The following is a 25,852-nucleotide window of genomic DNA, read 5'->3' on the forward strand; positions in this document are numbered from 1 at the left end:
AGTAAAATAAAACATAAAAGTGAGACAAGTACAAAATAAAAGTTTTCTTCACACAAAGTAACAGTGTCACGCAATGAAATATGCTCACTTTCCCGCAATAGAACGTCTCGATATAATTTTAGTAAAAAACACCATTGCAACAACGTGAACAAAAAATTGGTAATGGCTTCCTCAGATTTTTGTTTTAAAAAATAAACAGTTTTATTATATATAAGTAGCCAACATATCGGCAAAACATTGTGAAAATAAGAAAAGTAGGAATATCTACTAACAGTTCATGTATAGTTAGTATAGTTTCTCAGCAAGATACTAGCGCAAGTAGCGGCAATTCGCGAAACTGCTTGCAACTGATGGTGTTTTGGTCAAGATGTCTGCCGCGGCATTGACACGTCGTGTTCTCGGTCAACAAATAAGCAATTTCATTAATTTAACAACTTCAGTGCTATCTCAAATACCAAAAAGATATAGATTTAAGTTTGTGAAATTACCTCCAACTGGCAATGGTAAATCTTTTCGAAGAATTGTTCATTTCAAGGATGAGTACACAGTACAACCATTGAATGTTACAAACTTAGGAGGCAGAGATCCTGCTACAGGTACGTGGTATAATGTTATTATTGTAGAGAACTTAGATTTTTTGCAGATTGTACTATAAAGGCTTCTTTACGCTATGAATTATTTATTAGCAGCTTGATGCTGTAATAAATGATTCATAAAGAATGTATGATTACTGATCAGCTGTGACAATGTACGCATGCGCACAAGGAAGAATTTTCCGTTGCTGAACATTACAGTGTATAAAAAAATCTTTAGATTGAACTACTTGACGATAAAACAGATACTTTACATATCAGCTTAAGTTAACTTATAATTTAGGAAACTTATAGCGATTTCGGCTGGTCTGCACCGATGTGCTACCTGTGTAGAGTTGGTGCAAGTGCGTACACTCATGTGATGTTGCACTGGATATTTCGACCACGGTAGTGTATATCAGCCGAACACGAGACCACACCAACTGGCTCCAACTAATTTGTGAGAGTCACTTTGTGTACATCCAACATGCATCTATACAATGTACTGAGCTCAGACGAATACGCGGCACGAGCAAGGAACTGCACCATTCGACCAGCCGAAAACACAAGTTACACCGACACTCGAAATATGCAGTCGGTGCAGATCAACCGAAATCGCTATTAAGGTTGTATTCAAGGTAAGATAAAAGATATGCCAGATTATTCGAAATTTGCCAGTCAGTAGATAATATTAAAAAAAGAAATTGTGCAAAATTTCACCTTCTTTGCGAGCCTTGTTAAAAAGTTAGTACGATTTTAATTTAACACGAGTTCTTATGGGATTTCTCACGATATTCTGATATAAATTACAAAATAACTGTAGATGTAGATATGCCATAATTTTGAAACTTTTTGCAGTTGTTAATAAATATCTTAAAAACAAATTCCACTTGAAAAAATAGTCATTTCGAGAATATCACATAAAATATAAATTTATATTTTGCTAAAATTAATAAAAATATATATTTAATATACATAAAACAATTATATTTGTAATTTTATACATCAATTGTTACGTTTTAATAACCTTTTATGATTAATACATTTCCAGTTTTTCATTTATCTTACGTTGCACGTAAGGTGTAATCTTACTCTTAAAAATATCAAAAGTGAACAACCTGGCGGCAATCAAGTACTGGATGACCTTGATCACTATTACTTTGCATAAGATCTTTATGTTAAAATGTAACTGCGTTTGTCCATTCTTTGTACTTTTAGTTTTATTTTTATTTTTATTTAATATTATTATTATTTATATTATTGCGACTAAAGAAGACTTCATTGTAAGTTGAAACGTTTCGCCTATTATATTGTTTAATGTTTAATATACTTATCTAATACACCACCTACTTTCTTTGCTCGTTTTGCGATCTTGCCTATCTTTCTTATTATCAAAATAACACAAAATATACGCAAAAACTTTTCCGTAGTTATTAAAAGTATAATAAATAGTTTTTGTAACTTATTTTAGTACAAATAATACTTTTCCAGCAAACAATTATCTAAATATTAAAATAGGTTCGGTTTACGCTATGTTTCTGAAACTTTTGACTGAGATCTTACCCTGAATACAACCTTAATCCTGATCCAAAATATCAATCTGTGGCGATCAAAATAGTTTTTGAATCATTTTCCAAAAATTGTTTAAAATAAATTATGTAGAATTGTCTTTTTTTTGTTGAATAAATTACAGGATAAATTACTAGACACTCAAAAGAAGAGATTTAGATTTTTTGCAGAATGTTTTTAATATTTTAAAGTTATTATTTATTTCTATAACAGGTAGGGTAGTAGTTGGTTGTATCGGAGGTGGTATAAAGCACAAGTATCATTGGATCAAATGGATCCGTGATGGACCCAAAGATGTTAACGAGCCACCAAAGGAAGAGAGGGTCTTAAAAGTCTTCAAGGATGGTTGTAGAACAAGTTTCGTCGCATTAATCGGTTCAGGCCGCGAGCTTAAATATATTTTAGCCACGGAGAACATGAAACCAGGCGACATAATACGCACTCATTGTGGAATACCACGTAATCATGTGAGACCTAATGAGGGAGATGCCTATCCTCTCGGTGCCTTACCTAATGGAACTCGGGTTCATGGTGTGGAAAAAAATCCGGGAACAGGTGGATTCTACATCCATGCCGCGGGCACTGTCGGCACCATTATAAAACGAGAAATGGATCGCGTGATTGTACAAATGCCGAGCAAACATCAATTCAGCTTTCATGAGACGTGTATGGCTACAGTCGGTCGATTATCGAACGTCGAACATGGTTCCACACCGATTGGCAGCGCGCAGAAAAATCGGGAATTGGGAAATCGACCGAGAAGCGGTCTGTGGCATCGTAAAACCGGAAGATTCGGTCGTAAGATTAGACCTCCTCCGCCAGTGAAAACGATCACCGGTTATTTCCGCCCAAAACCAGAAATTCTTGTCTTGAATAGCGAATATAATTAAACTACTTCAATAACAGAATCATAAATGTATTAAGAATAAAAACATTCACTCAGAACATGTAAATGTAGATTTTATTGTCTTCGTTACTCTTTCTCACTTCATAATCTGCATTTTGCGCAAGAAATTCACGATATATATGTATTGACCAAAGTAAAAGAAGAGATATGTATATGTATCTGTTGGACGTGTACAATAAAGAGAATCGTTTCTTTATCATAAGTTAGCGTTTTACGATTGCATCTGACATCGATTGTTTACGAATTTTATATCTAACAAACAACAACAGCAAATCGTCTATATAACTGTAGGAGTCATCGGATACACTAATGGCACATTTGTGCTTTCGAATACTGTGCTCGGGAATATTGTATAATACCTGAGTTTAAGAATAGATCAAGTTCGTGGATCGGTAAAAATATTCGAATTTCGTGCGGGGATCCAGCCCCAGTTTTCAAAGGCCTTTGTTGTAATACACAGTCTCCAGACTGGGATCGTGCGCACGTATTTCTTTCTGCACATCCGCTTCTAATTGATTTACTGAGATCGGCACGCTTTGCGCAAAAAGAGCGCAACAGAGCGGTGTCGCGAAAGTGAGACACACTCCACAGATCAGCACTTGAATCGGTCCGGCAGCCCATTTCGCATTACGCAATAGCTTCTTTCGATCCAGATAATTCATTACTATCGGTGCCAATACTGCATAAAAAAAAATTTAATTAACAAATGTTTTTTTAAATCATTTTTTTACCTTTAAATTTTCAATAATATATTTATATATATTTCTCTTTCAATTAGTTATAAGATAAATACAACAAATTTACCCATGCTCGGAGAAGCCATAAGTATACGCGATAACGTCACACTCATGATTGCCTGTTTCGCTGCTCGTTTGCTGTGGCCTACCTTCGTACCGTTCTCGGTTTGTAATTCGATACCATTTTGGAGTTCAGTGACCCTCATGAGAGGGATGTTGACACAATTAGCTGCTGCGACCGCTGCCAATGGCACCAGCCGGCCTGCCAATGGTGGTGCGCGCTGAGCGAGACGATTCAGGGTCAACGCCGTCACTACGGCGCCTCCCGTGGCGCCGACGTAACTCTGCGCTAACGTCTCCGTTGGAATCGGACTCGAGCCACTTCGATTCGTGTAATTCACTATGGCGTTGAACGACTGATTGATCCACTGCCAGAATATCACAGCTGGCGTTGATCTATAAAACATGTGAACAGTTCGTCTCGACATAAACAGTCTTTGAGGTCGAGGTTTCTAGTAGGAGCGATAATGTCTGTTTTACATATGTCAAGTAAAAAAAAAAAAAAAAAACGACTCTGATTACGTACTTGTAGAACGTCATCATGCAGCCGGTTATCATCATGTTCATCGGCACTTGAGCACTCATACGACCTATCAACAGCATTTTTTCACCGGTGTCTGGATGATAGGCGCTATCGTAAAGATATTTGCATTTCCATAATTCATCTTCGCTGATTCCTTGTTTTTTCAGGTCTTCGCCCTGTCTGCAAGATCCAAAATTTACTGTTAAATTTACTTTTTTCGAAGTGTTCACATAAAAAATATAAAAAAATCTGCAACTTCATTTTAACTTAAAAAATTTTAAATTTAATTATAAAAAATAATTTAAAAGAAAAAAAGTAGAATTTTACCAAATTCGATAAACAAAGTTATCTCTTTTCTCTTTGATAGCTAACTAGCAATAGTAAGTCACATACACGCAGCAGACAAGAAATTTATTACATGTACACATAAACACAATATATGTAATATGACATGTACACGATACTAGTGTAATGTCAGTACATTCAGAGAAAGAAATAATATCGGCTACCTGTACTTCGTGACGACATCGCGCGCGTGCTCGAGCTGCTTATTCGTGGCAAAGACATTGAGCGGGTTTGTCACTGTTAAAAAGTGCAACGCCCTTCCTCGATAGGTGCTCTGATCCCAGTACGGTTTATCGATGTCTGGCGCATTGGCTTGCGCCGCTACTTGCTTTTCTTCCGGCATCTCTTCGTGGCTTCTTGGCGACCGAACTCACCTGAGATTTCCACCTCTTTTCTCCGTCTCGATATGTGTGTTTACCTTCTCCCCACTTCACCTTCGCGACGAGTCCGTCACCTTTTCGTCGCACCTGCACACACCTACTGGCAGCTTCCAGAGAGACGGCATGCGTGCCGTTCTGCGCAAAACAGGCTGTTTGCTCGGCAACCGGTCGACTGACCCGCTCCAGAGTCCAGCCACTGATACTCCTCTCTCTCTGCTCCGCTTCAACGTGCTGTGGATGCCGGTCTTTTCCCTTCACTCCTCTTCTTCGATTCAGCTACGTCAGCGGGCTTTGCCTCTACCACGGGCTTTGCCTCTCATCGATAAGATTGGTGCGCGCGCACAAACCGCCCACGTACACATATATTTGCTGGTTTTACCACGAGATGGTGATAAATATACAAAAAAAAAAATCTTACTGTTTCTCGCGAATAATGAAAAATTAATTATATTACAAATATGTGTAACAATATGACAAATTTTATGCTGATTTATTTAACAAAACAATAAATAACGAGTTAAAAGACATTACGTTTTATGAATAAAAAACATTCATGTAAAATTTTACACAATTAAATCTTCATATATATATATTTACGCAATATTATATTTTTATTTTATATTTGTATGTTTTGTATAAAACATTAACTAGCTCTAAAGAGTTTTAAAAGTAATATATTTCCAATTCTCTTGTTTAAAGAAACTTTCTGGAGCAAGAAACTATCACTTTCGAAGTGATAATATCGCTAAGTGACTTTGCCTACTATAATCGCGACTGTGCTAAAAAAGCAACAGATGTTTCTTGATAGTGTTAGCATTGCATTTTTTTTCCTGAATGTATGAACTCATACTCATTCTGTTGTAATATCATTATCGTTACTTTCTCTTAGGTAATAAAGTCGGCTGTTGATAACATAAATAATTACTAATTAGGTTAATACATATTTAAGTAGTAATATTTAATATTTAAGTAGTACGCACAATTGTCATAATGAGGATCATAAATGCGGTAATAAATTTTCATTTTATTTTTCTTGAATCTTATTTCCGTAATTTTCTTTATATCAGAAAAAGAAAAACTTATACCTCTTATACTTTCATTTTTTTATATCTTCTTTTTCCATATATGCACATTTGTTTTTCAACTATTAACATTAGACAAAATGTTAAAAAACATTTACTGCCGTGCGAATATGTAATGTTGATATAAACATTTATCTTTTTTTTTTCTCACGTCAAAGAATATCGGGAAAGTGTTCTTATTACTCTGTAGAAAATTAAATATTATGCACGCAAGTGTCTGACACTGATCTAGAAACCAATAGTTCGCATCAAAGAACAATAAAAGAAACTTTATGTAAAGGATGAAATGATTACAACGTGGAAAGTGTTAAATGCACAATAGTAGTAATTTTTCTGATTATATAGAATTATTTTCAATTATCATGCAAATACATAATTGATATGATAATTGCGATTTTCTTCTTTGTCAGCGAGGCTACTATGTCAATCGTCGAAATGACCTGAATTATGCGATATTATTACTTCCTGGTGGACATAAATTTTTTTGACGCCTCACATTTCAGCGACCGAACTTTCTAAACTAATTATTACATATGTACGCGACTGAACTTCATTTTAATAATTTAAAGTTGTGTCAGAGTTGTGTGGTTAGATTTTTGACGACAATACTGTTATTACAACTTTATTTCGTAATTAAAAAATAACCAAGTTTTGTTTTTCCAAAAAAGTATGTCGCTCGTGATTCTATAAGTGGCGTTTTATTTTTCAACGAATCGATTTGCGAGAGATAGATTGCTGCGCCCGTATAATCCCATCAGCGCTAATTAAACGCAGTGACCGCAATCGAATCGTGATTTCAACAGCCGAAATGCCAACGAAAGTTTTATTTTTATAGAATTTACGTAGATATGTTTGAACTGTCAATACTGTTGCCAGGATTTTAAATTAATAAATTTGTCAATGGGGTTTTTATTTGCCACATGTATGTAATATTTATTATATCAATCTTTTAATTGGAATAGCCGCGAGGAGTGAGTGTATCGAAATGTGTCATCTAATAGCGTCTTAATAGATGTGTCTCCCATTCTCGAGACGAGACGAGGATTCCGCTAACTTCTTCAGGACAAAACACGGTTTTACTGCTTCTTAGATTTAATTAATTCAGCCTGTTAGTATGTCACGTATCTTTTCACTATAGAAACGCAAGAATGCAAAACGATGGTGCATTAATATTTTATTTGTGCTTTAAGTCTTACGAAAACCATAAATGTAGAGAGGTTGACATGTTTCGCAAACACACAACTGAACAGTTATGTCAATTTGTATATGAAGTTGGAATAAATGATTCACTCGGAATTGACGACGCCGCATAAAGTTGTCAAGCTCAATTTTCTATTATTTAACATCATACATAGATTTGAAAAATAGAAATTTTTTCTTCGTTTGGCAAAAGTTATTTTTACGTCTTTTTACGATAAAATGCATCCATGAAAAATACTTGCAAAAAGGAGAGAAGGAAGCGATGTTTTACGACGCGTTAATGCAGCGACCGTTTGAATGATAATTGCAAGGCGGTGTTTATCTGACATTTGGAATAATTGTCTTGAGAGACAACAACTATAATGTTTATTTCTCTTGCGTGTCACGTTTAATGCTGAAGTGATAATAGCAGAGATGCACCACTAGCCTACTTACGTGTTAAGCGTTCGAGCATGAAGCTGAGACCGAAAACAAACGTACGAAGACAGAATGAGAATACGGGAAAGACTATAGAAACGTGCTCACATGATTACGTACGCACACTTGCTCGATGTATTATGAAATTTTTTGATATGTACATACGTACTCGCACGTGTGACGCTAGTTTTGATCTTTAGAGAAAAGAATTTCATGCGGAACGAAACAGGTTTATCTGTGTACTGAACTATAATAAGTATAATGAACTAATTAAAATAGAATAAAATTGATAAGCGTCACCTTATACAATACCGATTCATGTATAGGCGAAACCACGATACTTTATTGCGAAGACATTGTCGAGAAATGTTGCGATTAATTATTCTCTTTAAACTGCGGAAAATATCCCGTTGCGATTTTAGTTCTTTTTTTTGTTTGTCGCGAATGCCACGAATACCGATACGATGCATTTCCAACGACTCATTTTACGGATTTGTTTTTAGGCAGCTGCAATTTCATCTGCTCGCGCCTAAAAGAATATTTTCTTCGACAGTGGCACATTTTCTGTTTCAACAATCACGCCATTGCCAGATGATAAAACACAGTTGATCTCAATTTTTTTTTTCTAGTCGATATCGAAAATTGATCAAAAGTATTCCACTATAAAATTGAATTTATCACCTAAAAATATATAATGGATTAGAAACAGTAACAATATGAAAATTGAAAATTTACTTTCTGATTCATTCTTGTGGTTTCATGGCACTATTGTGGCTTTTACTACTTACGTAAGATTATGTTGTCGATCATGAGAAGAAGATCAAAGAAAAAGCTACAAATCTTCCGTAGCTACACGCAATAATTTGTGATTTAATCTTGCGATATTAATGATGACAGTTAAAAAAGTCTGAATATCATCACTTTCGTGCTACTAATCATTTCTCTAAATTAGCTACCGTGTACCGCCGGACATGTTTTCATTTCGCATGAATAGATGAATGAGACGTAAATTTAGTAACATAATTCTGTATACGTATATAAGCGTTGTGTTTATTTCAAATATAACTTATATTAATGCAATCAGATTAAAAAAATTAAACGTATTGCAAGCAGAATAATTTTATTTAATAAAAATCAAATTTTTCTACCACAAATAGTACTTTTACTTGCAAATTTTACATCTTTACTAAAACACAACAGACGCGACACCACCTCGATATTATATATACATATTTTTTCACACATTTTTAAAATTATCTTATCTACGAGACATAACAAGTATAACCACGTAATTCCGAACTATCAAATTGCAACACAAATAGCCAAAAATCAATCAGCGTCGGCAAAAGTGGCAATAAACATCGAGAAAATCGACTCCGAGTTTTAATAATCCGCGCACTTTATTACACGATTTGGTTGTAAACTATTGTTTATCGTTTTTAAGAAGTTTTTGAGATACGTAATATATTTTATTGTAGAGATATAATATATATGTGGATATAATCTTTACGGTGTCGTTTGCACGTCACGCAATATCTGTAAACGTAACAAAGTGAGCGTGACTAAGAAACTGAGATGTATCCTGCAGTTCGAGGACATTACCGATTTGTTCCAGCTTTTAATACAATGTAAAATAAACTGTTTTGCACATTGTGTAACATTGGTCTTTAAACTGACAGAAAATTTTGTGTTTTTATTTAACCCTCTATGGGCCGAATTTTTTTCTTAAATATAAAAAAAATTTATGCAACGGAAAATCTATTATTATAAACCTATATATGCTAATTAAAAAAAGATTTAAGATTTTTTTTTTATTTTTTTATTTTTTTTTTATTTTGACATTTCAGGTTGATGGTGCTGCCAACCGTCATCAATATTGTTATTGGTTATTTCAGGAGGCATTATATAATTAAGACGTATACATCATCTTGTGAAAAGAACTAAAACTATTTGGTAAAATGTGGATATATTAGCTTGTGACTTTTGAAAGTTACATGGGCCCATAGAGGGTTAATTTTTACTTTTTATTCAATTGTTTTTCATTCAGTCTTGATCGTAACCAGATCGTTGAAATATCATGCCGATAATATTGTTAGGTAACTGTACTTTCCACGATTTGATTGCATTCTTTATCAATCCGCTCTGTAATTAATAACAGCTCAGCAAGTAGATACCGGTCCTTTCCAGCAGACAGTTTTTTGCTCTCTTTCTCAAGAATCTTCTTTCCGACTGGAAATGTGTAACAAGGCAATATCGAGATCGGTGAATCGGTGAGACCATTTCATATCCTGTCGGTGTCTCGTACTGGGTCAGCCGGGCAAAGGAGTAAGCGGATTATATTGTGAGCGACCAGTGTGCGTTTCAACAATGTATGCCGGACCTTTCACCAACAAAAATCTCGTTTGCTTCTGTTATAAAATTTAATGATGTTTTTGTTAATTTTTTGTCTTATTGTACCTTATTTTTTAACAGAAATGAGCGGCCCAAGCAAACGAACACGACGGGCGTCCGCTCGTAACTGCGAGTGAAAGCTCTCGCTTAAGAGTGTGCCTGACGTGTGTTTCTCGCAGCACGTACGACACATTACTCGTTCCTGTTTATTGCGATCTTGTTGACGCATATCGGTTCGCGGAAAACACTTTTTCGATTATGGTTCTCTATGCAAATGCGACAGAGCGAATTTCCAGGCCAATGGAGTAAGATGGTGATGTTGTCTTCCGGATGACACGTTCCGTGAAAATGTATTGCCTGGATTTTGTGGATTAACGATTTGTACTCATTTTTATAAAACTATAGAAAAAAAAACAAACAAATACATTGTCATCTCGTGCGATGTTTTTAAATTTTAAAGGAAGTGTTTTGAAACTAATATGTTAGATAATTAGTTTACATATAGGTTTGCGATTTCTTCGTGTATCTCAAGTTGTTGAGTATTTCCTGTTTTTCGTACACTGTTGAAACAACGGTACGTATGTATGCGTTCGCTCGTGACATCGTGTTTTATAAAGTAAGTCAAGTATAACGCGACAAGATCAGATATTGATCTTTCTTCAGGAAAATGGTTTTCAAAAATTGCATTTGAATGGTAAATAAACAATTTGATATGTTTGAAGCCAAAGTAAGACGCACAACAAAGGTACAACAAACCGGTTGCGGGTAAAAGACCCCGAACACTTCAAATGCACGTAAAAACTGTGTAATAGCGTTAATGGGTCGATCAATCGCTATACTTATTTGTATCTTATTTGTTCCTTCATGCGTGCTGTCAGTTATTATATAACATTTTTGATCTAAATATAAGTATTCTAGATAAGTACTTCTCTTTAGTTTCTTGGATAAATTAGAATCAACTTTTCCTGATAGTGAAAATTCAATGCAACATTGGTCTTCTGATTTTCTAATATTAAAACGTTAAATCAACTTTTAAAACAAAAATATATCGGAACAACTAAAATTTTTAAATGATTTATATCTATTTATATTTTATTTATATAGTTTAGGTCTTTATTTATATTTTACAATAATTTCTGAATTTTCGATTACCTAAGATAAAAAATATTGCAGTTCAATAATTTTCAATAAACGTGTCGACCTTTGTTGATATCAAAGTCGCGAATGATATGGATTTAATTTTGAAGTTGCGCTAATGTGGAAAGGTTTCTCTTCAAATTACACGCCTAATTTTATGTGAAAGGACAAATTTCCGAATTATTATAACGCGATCTATAATTATCTTTAATAAAAAATTGAGCGGTCGTTGCGGGTGGGTGAGCAAGAAAATATAGCGCTTCAAGAAATGTTCACCTGCAATTACGTACGGCAGAATGGGAACGTACCTTTTCTCAAACTTCAAAACGCCAAATAAACGCACACGGAAGGACATTGTCATCACGGTCATCGTGACGCGTGTCCTCATTCTGCGTGTTCGATTAAAGAAACACTACGCTTGGGAATTCTGTAAACTGAAAACGGAGTGTATACAGCGTTCAGTAATTATGGTGCGGTTCACCGCTGGTTCAAGTGGGCTTGAAATCTTCGTGAAAAATCTTGATTGTTTTGTTATTAGCTTGACAACTTTGGTCGCGCAACTACGAAGTACCGTTAATGTTATTTTTCCGTTTGATAAAAAACAACGTTACCTGTTTTTCCGTGAATATCCTTGTTTGTTTTCCAGTAAATCGATTGAACCGAAGACTATTCTTTGGTTTTTGCAAAAGAAAGACACAGAGAAATTAATAAAATTCAATATTTCTGAAATTAATTCTTTTTGTTAATCTTTAATACAGAAATGCGTGTGTGTGTGTGTGTGTAAATGTGAGAAACATAACAAAAAATACACATTAATTAAAAAATCGATTAAAAGAAAGAAAGAAGAGGACTTCGAAAAACTTAATTGATGCTGTCTAACAACTATCGTGCGACAGATACATTTTTCCTCAATTTTTTTGCGTGTAACGTGTCATGAATTCTGAAGTGAATCTGTTTCACTGTCATTATATGAAAGTCCCACTGAGCTCTGCAGCCAATGATAGGCGGAGTTCTCGTATCGTCTCCCCCGAGACGCTGCTACATCGTGCGAAGAGTGCAGTGGCAATCTCTGCACGGCATTATCTAAGTCATGGACCGTTACCCCCACCGACCTAAATGCACGCCATATAAATGGTCAGGACACCTTCTAACCACTGCCAGTGAGCTTGTTGCACCTAATCTCGCTTTTCTGCAACGTGCGAGTCTTCTTCATGCTGTGATAACAGTGCGCGATAACATCACGTCGCGGTGCTTCCCTTTGTTACGTCACTCCGTAATATATTATCTACATTAATTGCGGCAATTTGCGCGTTGCGTCTTGACGACTCACGCATAATGCTCATGTAATTATCGCGACTAATAACGATGACTATGCGAAAGCTGAGAGCGAAACAGGTGATCGTCATCGCCGTTTGCGATGAGATAAATCGGGCTATTTGAGAGATTTGACATTTAGCGAGTGCAAAATCGTCGATTTAAATCATGAAGTACCGCAAGTTCGAAGTTATTAAGTGGCCCTACAAAATCCGATGTTCAAAAACGAAACATCAAACATCGTTTTGGATGTTTCTTCTGCTTATTGTCTGTTCGCAACAAACATACTCGTTGCTTTACGACAATGCCACGGAGAATTTCGTTCAAAAATGTCAGATGGAATGCAATTTGCGAAAAGATTTTCCGTCCTGCGGCAAGTACAAAATCGTGAGATGGTTGAACACCTTGGTGAATGAAAAAGTAAATATTTAATGTATACGGTATGATAAATAGCAACTTTATTGAAAAAACTTAGACTTGAAATTAATGCAACAAGTCGTTCAATTTATTTAAATTTGATATAAAAAGTTTTACTTGTAAACATCATAAAAATGTAATCACATGATATAAATTGTCATACTTTAGGAATTTAATTACGGACCATTTCGAATAATAAAAATACCACCGATGCACAAGCAGTCATTTTTGCCCGTTTTGCCACATTCTCGAGCATTTAGAAACGGCATAACGGAAACGTTGGACTTTATTAGGAATAGTATAGAGGATTTAGTGACAAAACGTGCCATTGCATATACAATAAACAACTCGGCAACTGCAAGAGATTTTTCCCCAGGTCTGATGCTTATGGATGAGGATGAACTTGAACAACTTGAAGATAAAAAAGAAGAAGGTAAACCGATTTTTATCAAGGAAATAAATACGCATCTTGATTAAAATGTCTATTTATATGATTAGTTATTCATATAACACTGACAAATACACTACGCACGCACGTTTACATTTTTAATCTTTCGTAGTCTTCATTGCGATATGTAATATTGATTATTTGATGTACTGATTATTTTATAATAATGACACAGAAAAAGACGTACATATAGATATGTATTTACTATTGTACGCAACGAGACCGTAACATTCTAACGTATCTGATATTACAAATAGCTTGTGTCGTAAATATGTACAATACGTTATTTGAAAAAAAAAACCGATGAACTAAAATAATAGAGCAAAGTAATAAGAGTCGTTCACCTCGCAGTTTTTGTAACGGCAACGATATTCACAATAGATTTGAAACAGTTGAACAATTTGTAATGTTTGATAGTTTCTGAGACATCAGCAAATTAATTATTTTATTTACAGGCGATTGGCGAATTTTCAAGAAGAAGAAATCCATAATTCTTCCGATTCTCATACTGTTGAATCTGATCAAACTGAAACTATTGATACTGCCGATTTTCCTAGGAGTTCACTTCATTAAAAAACTTCTCGTACTTGGGTCGTTAATTTTGCCGTCGGTGCTGGCACATTTAAAAATATGCAAAGTACAACAACCGCACGCGTACGCGCATAAAAACACACATCCTTTCCACTTGTGGTCCAGTGCAGCGGAAGCACCAGCTGATTATCCTTCGGGTAAGACGAATTTAGAGAATTACTTTTTTTTTGTTATTAAAAAATAAACTTTCAATTAGTATACTGTAAAATATCTTAAATAAAAAATAAGTAATACAAGAATACAAAAAAAATATATTTTTTTCAAGTTATAATTTTATTATTCTTAAAATTTAAAATATAATTTAAATTGTATTTAAAATATAATTTAATGTTTAACTTATATTTATTTAACTTTGCCAATGTACAAAAGCAAGTTCCTTATTGAATAAACGCGATTAGCATGATATAGATAGATTATGTAGGCCAGATTAAAATCGATTTCGTTTCGTGTCATAAATTCTGATATAAACATGTAACATATTAGTTCTCACAAAATAAATCAACAACGAAAGTTATTACTGTGTTTGTCACTTGACTGTTTTATAATTGACACACATTTATACAGTTGTGATATACGTTTTAATTTTTTGATAACTCTGGAAACATTTTACGAAAATATTTTATTACTGTGTTTGTCACTTGACTGTTTTATAATTGACACACATTTATACAGTTGTGATATACGTTTTAATTTTTTGATAACTCTGGAAACATTTTACGAAAATATTCAATGTTAATGTATCGTATAATAAACATATTAATTTTCTTTGCACACAAAATCACTCTTCGGAATGTATAATAGACGTTATAAATTTCTATAATTTCTGCATTTTAATATTCATTACATTTTTGCAGGATATGACGAAGAAAGTAATTGGCACAGAAGCGACTACCAAATGGGATATCCAGTCTATCACATATTTCACAATCCCTACGGGTGAAAAATTTCAACTCGCCGATCGGAGTAACTCGGCGAATAAATCACAATTTATTTGGAGCAATCTTACAATGGCAAAGTACGCGCGAATCGATTGCACCGAGACCCGCGAAATTTTTAGCACTTTGACACAAGTAGCGCGCAATCGCGAGTAATCTTTATAATTAATTTAATCTCGGTAGTCCGCTGATAAAATTGCTTTTACCATCGCGAGAAATTGATTCGTGCCGAATAAACTTCAATTAACATCGTCGTCAAACGTTTATCTCGATTTTGTTCAACACCTATCTCAATGATCGCCAGAACCATTCGCGAAATAACTTTCACGTGGCTTACCGTTACTCGAAGATATATATTGACATATCTGTATAGTCTTTTCAACTTTACGGACTTAAAGGAAGGGCGTAATATCGGCTATCCGGTTTTTTCTGGAACTTCACATTAAGGACGCATGAAAAAAAAATGAAATAAGTTCCTTTCAGATCGTGAGAATCAGTCTATATACTTTTCAATTTAATACTTTTATCGCTTCTTTCGAAAATAGATAATTTATTGCTAATTATACTTTCATGTCAAAGACGCGTTTATATCTCAATTTACTAGCTTTTATCATTCGACGATGTCTATAAAATTGTTGCCGCTGTATAAAATCACAATTGTCGATGTGCAACGAAATATCGATTGATTCTTGACAGTGAACGATATTCTTGACAAGTTTTTATTTTTCATCCAAGACACGATTTTCCTCCAAACGTCAAGATAGAAATTGATTGACGACGCGGTGTTAAGTGAACAGGTGGGTGTTTCGCGGTCAAGGTCACGTGCCGCCCGGACGTTCGGCCGAGTACGATGGCCCCTCTACTGACCTACTGGTAGATTTGGACGAGCGCCCGGTTTCTGGCTCAAGCTGACCCGCGTGCTACTGTTATATGTGCGTATACGCTGTCTTGTGCGTACACTTTGTCCATGTGTAATCCATACAGTCACGCACCGTTTGATCGAAAACCGTTATCGGACGGTGCGCGAGAGAGGATCAATCGTCGACACATTTTAAGGTTTTTGATGACGGTCACGCTCGGTAAATCTTGCCCTTTTTCTGCGTCAGTAAAAACACTCTTGTAGATTTTCCTCATGTAGATGTTAACAATAAGATTACCGCAGTTGGATTTTCCAGCGCGCAACGAAGTCACAAATGACTGAGATTATTATTATTCTGTAGAAAACTAATTTTCTAATTTGTTTTTTAGAATTTTTTAAGTTTTTAATAGATTTTTGTTTAGTAATAGTTTTTGTTACATTATGAGATGTAATAACGAGAACGAATGTGAGAACTCGTGAAGTTGTGCTCGGGAAGTTGTGCTCGATAAATGGATAAGTTGATAGATAAGAGGTCTGCGAGAATGTTTCAGAAAACAAGAGGAAAGGCTAATTGGAAGCGATATATCGAGAATAGCTGCGGATACGTTGCGATCGATACGCGACGTGAACTTGTCCGCGACAACTCGACCGTTACGTTCTTACGTTATATGCGAATGAAAAAGTCGCATTAACGTAACGGACCGTCGTTCATGTCACGGGCGCTCGACTTGCGCATCCGTACTACGACAAAAGTATTGCCTGTACAATTCGTACATGCTCGGTTCGTATGAATGACGTAGGCGGATGATCTTGAGAAGTGTGCGTATATAAATAAATGCCCCGGAGGTGTTTCGGATATCACTGGAAAACTATTTCGCAGGAAGTAAGCCCGACAACGAGCAATTTAATTAAAGGTATTGCTTGAGCAGATTGGGTTTTACTTGCGGAAGTCAATTAGAATTTTACTGCTGATAATCCTTGGAGGAAAGATAGGAATAAAAAGTGTAAAATAATATTACAATGATTGGCGTTTGTGTAGATTTATGTCTGAACTTCTAGGATAAATTGCGCTTGTAATGTACTCTCTGTGTTGTGTATATTTTATATTTATTTTATTATCTAGATGTAACAGAACCAAAAATTGTAAAATAAGTTTTTAAAATGTATTGTGCGTGCGCATCTCTTTTCTTCGATGTTTTTTTTATGTAAAACATTCCTACGAGTTTCCCACCTTGCTTTAAGCTAAGAGATTATAGGTGATAGATGATATCGCGAAATTGCGCCAATAGAAAACTATAGAGTATATATGTATAATTTATGTATTTTAACGTATTTATGTGTTAATATATAAAAATGACATAAATATAAATAAAAAAAAACCTTTGCCAAAAGGTGACACATTAACATTTTTTTTTATCATAAATTCCTTTTGTTTTTCAAAAAAAAACATTTTACTTAGTGCAGGACGTTTTTTGTATTGCTTTGTGTATGTGATAAACTGGACGTGTAATTGCCCAAAAATTCATCTAGACAATCCGCGTAAAAACAATCTGCGTAAAAAGGAATAGTGACTGATAACAATACGAAGAAGCTAACTTATTAATGAGACTTGCATTTTCAAGAAACGAGTGAATAACTTTGTAGGCGTGTCACACTGGTTCGAATGTGAAACTCGATCCGAAAAAGTGAGACACCAGAGAGTGTGACCTTCTTTTGCAAAGAGAATATTTTTCCAATTTTGCGCAAGGAGAGAATGTTTAAGTTATAAATTCAAAAGTGCTGCTAAAAGATACATGTACGTGTTATACGTACGAAATTTGAAAGATTAAAAATTTAATTTTTTATGATTTAACATTATTCTGTATTAAAATTTTATTTTTCGTGTTGCAAACATTACCTCGAAATGTATCTACAAAGATTCTATGTCAAATTTTAAATATAAATGGCAATCGCGTAAGACGATCTATCACGTAAACGAACTTAAAATAGGTAAACCAGTTTTTCGGAAGTCAAGTCCAGGTCACGGACACTATTCAAAGACACACGTTACCTCCGATATATTGGTAAGTTTCCAAGAAAACATGAGAGAAATCGTTTGTAAAAGTGTGCAACCGCGAGTGGACTCGTGACTAATTTGATTGGATTTAAACAAGCGATCTTCACTGACGTCACAACCAAGAAGAAGAAAATTTCCATATGAAAAGTGGATCATATAAAAGGTTTAGTAAAAATGTTAATCACTGTTTTATGCTTTTGTTGGCAAACATTTATGCAGTGTCACGATTTCTATGCATAATTCCACATATATGTACTGTGTAATGTTTTACATATTACCCAATAACAAAAAGAATAAACGCTAATAGAGCTACAAATAGGAAAAAGAGAATTCTCACTGAGATTAACTGAAATTTTTCTCGAGCATCTTCTCATTTGCATCAGTTTCTTTCTGCTATTTTTGAACAAATTAAGATCACGAGATTTAACCGCAATAACCTCGCCGAGCAATTTCTTCATATCACTGGGCGTCGTCAAGCTCATTGAACTCGCTGATGCAAACGGTTGCCGAAATACCGTCAAGTGAAATCGTCCATGTGAAGTATGCGATTTTAACAGTTTAGACTCGCTACGAATTCAATCGATCGAATATGAATGGAAAAGTACTTCTTCCTTTTTCCCCTTAAGGGGGTGAAGCGATTGATACCCTATAATTCTTCTTCCCGGGTATCCAAAGAAGGGTAGATATGACTTGAGTCGAGATGGCGGGAACAAACGGACGAATGAACGAACGACGATGAGCGTAGAAGGAGGAAAGGAATGGCTAGAGGGACGGACAGACGGATGGCCGGGTAACCCAGATTGGGTCAGTCGAGCCGATCCTGCGAAGACCGGCTGCCAGTAGTAGAGTGTTGGACGTCGTGAACGATTGCGTTCGATCATTCAAGCGCGGTCATCCTATTGACCGGGTGCGTTTCGATTGTGAAAAAGAAGTTGACTGCTAAAGATTGACGCCGATCGCCTTTAGGTGCGCACATCTTAGGAGTATTGATGTCAGCGATAGTCCGTGAAAGTGAGTATGGGATTCGATTTTTGAAGAGTACCGGTTATAAATTTTCTCAGATCGTCTCATGGTCGATTGATCAAAAGAAAAATTGACTGTAATACAATTGGCTGTGTATAAAAAAAATAAAACAGAGTTGTCTGATAAGATCACAATAGAACGGATTGGTGAAAGGACATGCTCAATACATCGGTTATTAGTCACGCACGTGTACATAATTAGGCTTTTAAACATTAAATAATTTATGTAAAAAATGATAATAAATCTTTTGTTTAAGTCTTTTTGTTGTTCCATTTAGTTATATTGCGCATGTTATCTAAATTAACCAAAGGTAAAATCATATTTAAGTGAAAGTAAACATGATAGCACACACACACAATTTAAGATTTTATTTTATTTATTCTTTAAGCTTGTTTAATAAGTTTGTATTTTATATTCATAAAAATTTAAGAATACAATTTTTATAAGTTTATATTTAATTTTGTTAAAATTTATACACACACACAATAACTATACAATCTTCTTGAACAAATTATAAAAAATTTACGATTAAGTTAAAACATGTACATGGTGTTTAAAAATTACATTTGCTTAATTTGAGTTGAACGAAGATTAAAAATGATAAAAATTAAGAGAAATTAAAAAATCAGTAAACAACAATAAATCATTAAGACAATAGATTGCGTGTTAAAAAAAAAAAGAAGTTTTAATCGGTTGACCCATCACCTTATTTAATAGAATCTTTGTACACATTCAATCATATGGATGAAAGAATCAGCTGACCGTTTGGAACAGGGAGGACATGCAAGAGTGATCTAGCATAACCGAGTTTTGCCACACGTGTGTTACACTATGTTATTATTATACACTCGCTTGACAATTTGTACAATAATATTTTTATGTACAGTATACCGTTACATATCTACGTTACTAATCGACAAAAACCGAAATAATTGTTACATATTAAAAACATTTTAAAAAAACATAAATTGATGAAACAGTTTTTTATTTTTTTAACTTTACATGTAACAAAATATATTATTTAACTTTATATTTAACTTTATATGTAACTTCACAACTAACGAAATTATTTAATTGCTCAATAAAGTTGTTTTCGAAAGAAAGTGAGAAACAAAAGATAAAGAAGAAACATTTGATATTTCCTGATATACATGTATGTATATTTATTTTATTTTATTATTCTCTCTTTCGTGATTCTCTATTGCAAATGTTACTCAAAACAAATGTATTCGCACGTATCGCTTTTTTAATGTTTTTGTTACTGACTTGCTTCGACTTTTCTTTTTCAGAAAACGAAGCTGCAGGTCGAGATGCAGTTCTTTTTTCGTAGTAACTGTAGCTAGCCGACAGTCGAGAGCACCCGGTGCCTTTCTCATAGATCGGACAATGGCAAGAGGGAGAGCAGCCGTGACCTTCTCGATCGTGATCCTAACTGTGGCGTGTCTCGTTGTGAGGGTCAAGGCAGAAGCTGCGTCCTTGAACGAGACAATTCACAATGACGACGTCATCGCTCAGAACGAGGTGCCGCTCTCTCACGAATTTGAAAACAAAAACGACGAACTATCGTCGCACGAACATCCGCACAATATGCATGGAAAACCGACCAAGTTCGATATAAAGTATAACGCGGACGACAAAGCGGAGTATCAGATCGAAACGACGAGAATAGCGAACGTCACGGCTAATCCAATCGAAATGGATTCAACGATCAATCAATCTCCATCAAATTCGACATCCGAATGCAACGGAAAGCTCACGGTCTCGTGTATCGGGGAGAATTTCTTCAATTTCCTGGATTATCTCTCAAGGGTTGATACATACAACGTGACAGATTCCGTGCAGATAATAAGAAACCCCGAAGCGGACGTAGCGTGCAACGAATGCAAGAACGACAACGATCCGGACTCGAAGCTGGACGAGGTTCATCACTACGTCCGGACACACATGATGAAGATACAGCTCGATAAGAATTTGAACCTCGCCAGGAAAGCCAGGACGTTCTTCGGTTGTGAGTTTCTCGACCGCTTGGCTACGGGTTTTGTCGTCGCGTGTGTACTAGTGCCGTTACATTTGCCACGAAAGGTGGATTTTTCTGATAACGCGTCACGATACCCGAGAGCCGGCCGATAGATTTATTATTATCCGCACGTTGCAGCGAAGCAGTTGCATAATCTTCAATTGATGCGGAGTGAAACTAATTGAACGATTCTAGTCAAAGAGAAAACTACGAGAAAACTATGAAAATTGCTCGAATTGCTGCAAAATTATTTATTCGATTTCCACCTTTCGTCTCTGATTTTTAAGATATCTCTTTAAGAAACGTAACTTTTTAATTGCTTGTCTTAATAAAAATTAGTATTGTATTCAACGCAATACGCGTGGTAGCTCTTAATTAATAAATGTTTTTAATTATCAACAAACGGCGAATCTAGTACGCTCGCAGACGCGATCCGGCGAAAAAACGAGATCAGTATGTGAGAAAGAGAGGGCTTTAACTTGATGAATTGGCTTTTTGGAATTAAAATCAAATAACGAAGGTTGGGTCACTGCTAATTGGCAAAAACGGGAACTAAACCAGCATATAATATTTATGCGAGCAAAGGAATTAATTAATAATCACACGATGAATATTTTTTTTGTTTTCTGTTCACACATGGAGTGTGTGTTTCAGCGAAACGCGCGACGAACGGAGAATCGAAGAAGTAGAAATACGAAAACAAATCACAGGCTGTGCAGCATGGCTTTGAGGAACTAACCGCAGGGCTTTAACAAAGCTGGTACTTTTGCTTTCAGCTGTCTTTCAGGGAAAGAGTACGTTTTTAACAGGATTCGGACTTGGTTTTCTAGCGTTCGGTCTGAAAAAACTGCTGCTGCCCCTGTTCTTCGGCGTGCAGATAATTAAGAGCGTACTACTTGCTCTTTTTCTACCTAGCATTATCGGCAGTATTGGTAATATCGTCGGAAAAGGTATGTGCACATATCTTATAATTAAAATATTAATTGCGTAATTATAATAATTATTCAATCTTTTTTTTATATGATAATTTTTTTATACAATATTTATTAAGTCGACTTTAAATAATATTAAGATTTACATGTCAAATTGCTTACCGTGAAAAAATTCTTCTCTTTAATGGGTTCTAATTATAAATATTAACTACAAAATGTAGAATTTCAAATTAATGTAAATTACCCAAAAAAATTCAAAAGGCAAAGAAGTTAACAGTTAACTGTTTAGAGAAACGGTTTCTCTTTCTCTCTCTCTCTCTCTCTCTCTTTTTTTTTCTTGACAGGAATGTTGCATATGAAGATTCGTATCACACAGCAGCATTAATATTAATTTAGAAAGTATTTATCCCTCTTGAATTAAATACAAAGGTGTGCTGGAAAATTACAGGTGTCTCCACCTTCGCGCAATCATCGTACGTTCCGACCGCGGCACCCGAGGAAAACTTCGAATTCAAGGATAACACTGACCTTTACAACGACGACTATCTCACGCGGCAACCCGTAGGCACATTACCAGCATCCGCCATGTACGACGAGAGTATGATGCAGCCGCAGAAAACCCCGGCGGAAATTGCGTCCCGCTACACGTTCGTCGATCCGAGGAAACCTAACGCAAACGCGCTCTCGGATCGTTATTACATGAGACACGTGGCCATGCACGGACAAAAGAAGAAACAAGATTTTAAGGTAGTAAAATTAGCCAATTTCATAAATAAACAAATAATTGTTACATCATTCAGTTACGTGCGTGCATTTTGAATTTTCATTTTGGCAAATGAAAATTCAGGAGAGAAATATTGAAGTTTTTTTTTAAAGTAATATTTTGCGAAATTTCTCTTTACGGCTGTGGAAATCTTTTCGTGAAAGCTCTTACTATTGACAAAGACAATATTTAAATTTGTACATTTACCGCCGCATTAGCGCCTGTTAGCAGTTGCTAACAGTTCGAAAGAGTTTGTGTCCAGCGACGAACTAGGTAAGTAAGTCGTAACAATGCGCTGCTCCTTTTGTTTCCTCACCTTGCTGTTATATATTATCGAGTGATCAGTGACACGTTGTCGTCTTTTGACAATCTCTATTGAGAATCGCGCTCGACCTACTTTATATTAACTTGTCTAGCAAGCTCTTTAGCGCGCTGTGCGCGTAACGGATATGAGAAACCTATTAGAAACACATGGTCATAAACATGTATTACTTATCGACCGGCAGGTCTTCCATGAGATTCCAACAAGCTCCCTGCTACTGACGAACTACGACCCATTCTACTCGCCACTGCTGTCGCGTCTTGACGCCGTTTTCTCTCGTCTCGGCTACAACACGGAAGGTTGCCGAGAATACACGGTGTGCGCGATGTATCGAAGTCCCGCGCGATACGCGCCGTACTCGAATCTGGTCTCGGCACAACTGTCGAGAGAGCTGAACGAGCTGAGACGACCCACCAACGACAATCCCGACGTCTTGCGCTTCTTCAGGTACATGAAGGCCGCCAAGGACGGTCAGGACGGTCTTAAGTGCGAAGACGTTTACGCGAATTGTGAGACCGCTCGGGAGGATCAGACTCTGAAGCAGAATCAGGCGATGCTGGCGACATATCAGGACATCAACAAGCTCGTTCAAGCCAGGAAGATCTGAACACGACGGACGTTCGTACCGTAAAAAAAAGTAGATTGCGTTAAAAACCCCAATTTATGAGCTACTTGAACAGTTCTAATTGAATGCGCAGTCACTGAAAAAAAAAATGCAGCGACTGTTCTGAGGACTCAGCATTCGTTCGTAGATGTATGTAGTGCGTGTGTAAAGTTATAGATGTTTTAAAGCAAATTACGTACATATATCACGTAAGCGCCTCAGATGCTCGTTTAGTACGTCAAGAAAAATGCAAAAACTCAAAGGTTTTTTCCTAAAAACAAAAAATTGTATTAACTGTTTAATATTAAGGAATAATATTTCATGTTCCTCTCGATATCAGAGTCTAATGATATTTTTGATAGAAGAACTTGAAATTTGCAGTATTGAAGCTTCTGAGAGCTTTGTAATGTATTAATCTGTAATAACCACTAAAACTTCACTAATCGAACAAACTTTAAAGCATTATATACAATTTTTCTAAATTATCATTGATGGCAAAAAACAATTGATAAGTATCCGAAATGATATACGGCATAGATAGCGGCAATGTATTACACATTGTTGTTGACAAATTTCATCTTTGAGAAAAATGTCAAACGTTGGCTCATTGTCGCAAGTAAACACTCTTTCCATAATTTTTTTGACAATTTACCAATTCACACTTCAACTTCAATGATCAAAATTTACGAATTGGACTTTGAATTGCTGCTTCATTCGTTTTAATTACTTCTGATTTTGTTTATTTCCGAATCTGAAAAAAGGAAAATAAATTTTCGAGCAACAATCAAGTTATCAATGCCGCAAATGGTTATACTTTGCCGAGCTGTTATACAAAATTACGTGCGATAATAAACTATAGCGTGACATTTGACATTTGTTATTCTGAAAGATGAAACAACAATGTGATACTGCCGCTGTCTATGCGTCATTTCGGATACTTATCAATTATCTCACATACGTGCACTTGCAGTTTTTCATGTCGGAATTATAATCTTTGAAAAATTTCTGTTAATCATTTGTACAATTTCGGAATAATTGATAATAAATAATATTCATTAAAAATGGTAAGAAATATAAATTATATTATAACAACGAACATGCATTTTCCATAATCAATGATTTATATAGTCGGTTAATGATTATAAATTCAGCGAAGAAAATGCGTTAGAAAGAGATAGCGAACAAACGTCGCATCCTATACAGAAATAATTATCAGCAAACAGTAACTGGAAACTGTGTTGATGTAATTCTCAAGAACGTCTTGTGATTTATGCGACGTTTGGCTTTCGTTTACGGGAGAGATTTATGTGACTCAATCTACTTCTCACATAACAAAGTGATTTCAATATGGAGATGATATCCGATTATAACATTTATAGAGAAAGTTGTTCTTTCACATGATTTTCTTAAGAAATTGTTATCGATAATTAGATTGTACTGCAGCGAGGGTGTAGTTTGCGCACACTTTCTAATCTCTTCCGAGAAAATTCTAATTTTAATGTGTTCTATTAATCAAGTGTTCTCACACACGAGTGAATCACTCAATCAATTTAACGATTTAAATGAATTAAGTACTTAAAGATGTAGTTTAGGTACAAGATATAGCGTTTTTAAACGATTATTGTATAGTTTATTTATTTATTACTTTTATTTATCATGTGTACAAAATTTAATTTTGCGATTATATTTATTACGACTATTTATTTGCAAAGAGAGTTAGTTACAAAGATAAATGTATTTAATTAATTTAAAAAACGCGCGCGTCGCGTCAAATGCGTGTGTATTTAGATAAATAATGTAATTTAGTTAAGAAAAGTGCGATTACCATTACTTTCAGGATATACATATATTTATACATATATAATGTACAGACTACGTCAATAAAACATGTATGACGTCAGAGCTTTCTCCAAAGCGAGGCGTCACAATGTATGATATAATCACATTAAACTCTCTGTGAATGATCGCGTTTACATAATCAAAATCCTGTTCAAAAGATGTGTTAAGAACAAAAACATTTATTTCTTTCTTAGAAAGGCAAAGTACATTAATTACAGAAAGCGATGTGTCAAGTCAGTTAGATCTTGTAATAAAGTTATGTTTTATAAAAAAGCAGAATATTACAAAAATACTGTTAAGTCATATAAAAGCACAAAGTGATTTATCGCGAAAATTATATTAAAAAAAAAAAAAAAAAAAAAACGAGAAGAATATTGTTACGAATAAAGGATCTCTTAATATGGCAGGATGA

The 25,852-nt window shown here is 35.2% G+C and overlaps 4 protein-coding genes across 8 annotated transcripts; 3 read left to right on the forward strand and 1 right to left on the reverse strand.

The window, feature by feature from the left end:
- The first annotated feature begins 329 nt into the window (after positions 1–329).
- On the forward strand, positions 330–3,250 carry LOC109856215 (39S ribosomal protein L2, mitochondrial). The gene is made up of 2 exons (XM_020431237.1): positions 330–596; positions 2,355–3,250. Exons 1-2 carry the CDS (start codon positions 368–370, stop codon positions 3,029–3,031), a joined length of 906 nt encoding a protein of 301 aa, XP_020286826.1. The 5' UTR covers positions 330–367; the 3' UTR covers positions 3,032–3,250.
- Positions 3,084–5,360, reverse strand: LOC109856214 (sideroflexin-1). The gene is made up of 4 exons (XM_020431236.1): positions 4,878–5,360; positions 4,372–4,548; positions 3,853–4,241; positions 3,084–3,727 (listed from the first exon to the last, which is right to left on the reverse strand). The coding sequence occupies exons 1-4, from the start codon at positions 5,054–5,056 to the stop codon at positions 3,483–3,485; spliced, it is 990 nt and encodes a 329-aa protein (XP_020286825.1). The 5' UTR covers positions 5,057–5,360; the 3' UTR covers positions 3,084–3,482.
- Positions 5,361–12,491: 7,131 nt separating this feature from the next.
- LOC109856222 lies at positions 12,492–18,096 on the forward strand. Of its 4 annotated transcripts, none has more exons than XR_002250371.1 (5): positions 12,492–13,054; positions 13,220–13,484; positions 13,955–14,227; positions 14,945–16,798; positions 17,874–18,096. XR_002250371.1 is itself a non-coding variant. In XM_020431245.1 (4 exons), the coding sequence occupies exons 1-4, from the start codon at positions 12,803–12,805 to the stop codon at positions 15,028–15,030; spliced, it is 876 nt and encodes a 291-aa protein (XP_020286834.1). In that variant the 5' UTR covers positions 12,492–12,802; the 3' UTR covers positions 15,031–17,204. The 4 variants fall into 4 exon arrangements, 1 of the variants encoding a protein (XP_020286834.1); XR_002250373.1 differs by having other exon boundaries at positions 14,945–16,767; XR_002250372.1 differs by lacking the exon at positions 17,874–18,096 and adding an exon at positions 17,415–17,489.
- A 568-nt stretch (positions 18,097–18,664) lies between these two features.
- Positions 18,665–25,541, forward strand: LOC109856220. 2 transcript variants are annotated; one of them, XM_020431242.1, is made up of 5 exons: positions 18,665–18,951; positions 20,253–20,971; positions 21,757–21,930; positions 22,361–22,659; positions 23,182–25,541. In XM_020431242.1, the coding sequence occupies exons 2-5, from the start codon at positions 20,350–20,352 to the stop codon at positions 23,602–23,604; spliced, it is 1,518 nt and encodes a 505-aa protein (XP_020286831.1). In that variant the 5' UTR covers positions 18,665–18,951; positions 20,253–20,349; the 3' UTR covers positions 23,605–25,541. The 2 variants fall into 2 exon arrangements, with proteins under 2 accessions (XP_020286831.1, XP_020286832.1); XM_020431243.1 differs by having other exon boundaries at positions 18,667–18,951; positions 21,811–21,930.
- The last annotated feature ends 311 nt before the right edge of the window (positions 25,542–25,852 follow it).

The sequence above is a fragment of the Pseudomyrmex gracilis genome, unplaced genomic scaffold (assembly GCF_002006095.1).
Source record: "Pseudomyrmex gracilis isolate BER0280 unplaced genomic scaffold, ASM200609v1 scaffold_110, whole genome shotgun sequence".
Lineage (NCBI taxonomy): Eukaryota > Metazoa > Arthropoda > Insecta > Hymenoptera > Formicidae > Pseudomyrmex > Pseudomyrmex gracilis.

What these genes read in the sequence shown, in the direction of transcription:
- LOC109856214 (XM_020431236.1), bottom strand. Translation starts at nt 5,056, where the DNA reads ATGCCGGAAGAAAAGCAAGTAGCGGCGCAAGCCAATGCGCCAGACATC. An exon ending in GATGTCGTCACGAAGTACAG is followed by an intron (nt 4,549 to 4,877) that starts GTAGCCGATATT and finishes TGGATCTTGCAG; the next exon opens with ACAGGGCGAAGACCTGAAAA. An exon ending in TGCATGATGACGTTCTACAA is followed by an intron (nt 4,242 to 4,371) that starts GTACGTAATCAG and finishes CATGTTTTATAG; the next exon opens with ATCAACGCCAGCTGTGATAT.
- LOC109856222 (XM_020431245.1), top strand. Translation starts at nt 12,803, where the DNA reads ATGAAGTACCGCAAGTTCGAAGTTATTAAGTGGCCCTACAAAATCCGA. An exon ending in ACACCTTGGTGAATGAAAAA is followed by an intron (nt 13,055 to 13,219) that starts GTAAATATTTAA and finishes GTCATACTTTAG; the next exon opens with GAATTTAATTACGGACCATT. An exon ending in ACCAGCTGATTATCCTTCGG is followed by an intron (nt 14,228 to 14,944) that starts GTAAGACGAATT and finishes ACATTTTTGCAG; the next exon opens with GATATGACGAAGAAAGTAAT.
- LOC109856215 (XM_020431237.1), top strand. Translation starts at nt 368, where the DNA reads ATGTCTGCCGCGGCATTGACACGTCGTGTTCTCGGTCAACAAATAAGC. An exon ending in AGGCAGAGATCCTGCTACAG is followed by an intron (nt 597 to 2,354) that starts GTACGTGGTATA and finishes TTTCTATAACAG; the next exon opens with GTAGGGTAGTAGTTGGTTGT.
- LOC109856220 (XM_020431242.1), top strand. Translation starts at nt 20,350, where the DNA reads ATGGCAAGAGGGAGAGCAGCCGTGACCTTCTCGATCGTGATCCTAACT. An exon ending in AGCCAGGACGTTCTTCGGTT is followed by an intron (nt 20,972 to 21,756) that starts GTGAGTTTCTCG and finishes TTTTGCTTTCAG; the next exon opens with CTGTCTTTCAGGGAAAGAGT. An exon ending in AGAAGAAACAAGATTTTAAG is followed by an intron (nt 22,660 to 23,181) that starts GTAGTAAAATTA and finishes ATCGACCGGCAG; the next exon opens with GTCTTCCATGAGATTCCAAC.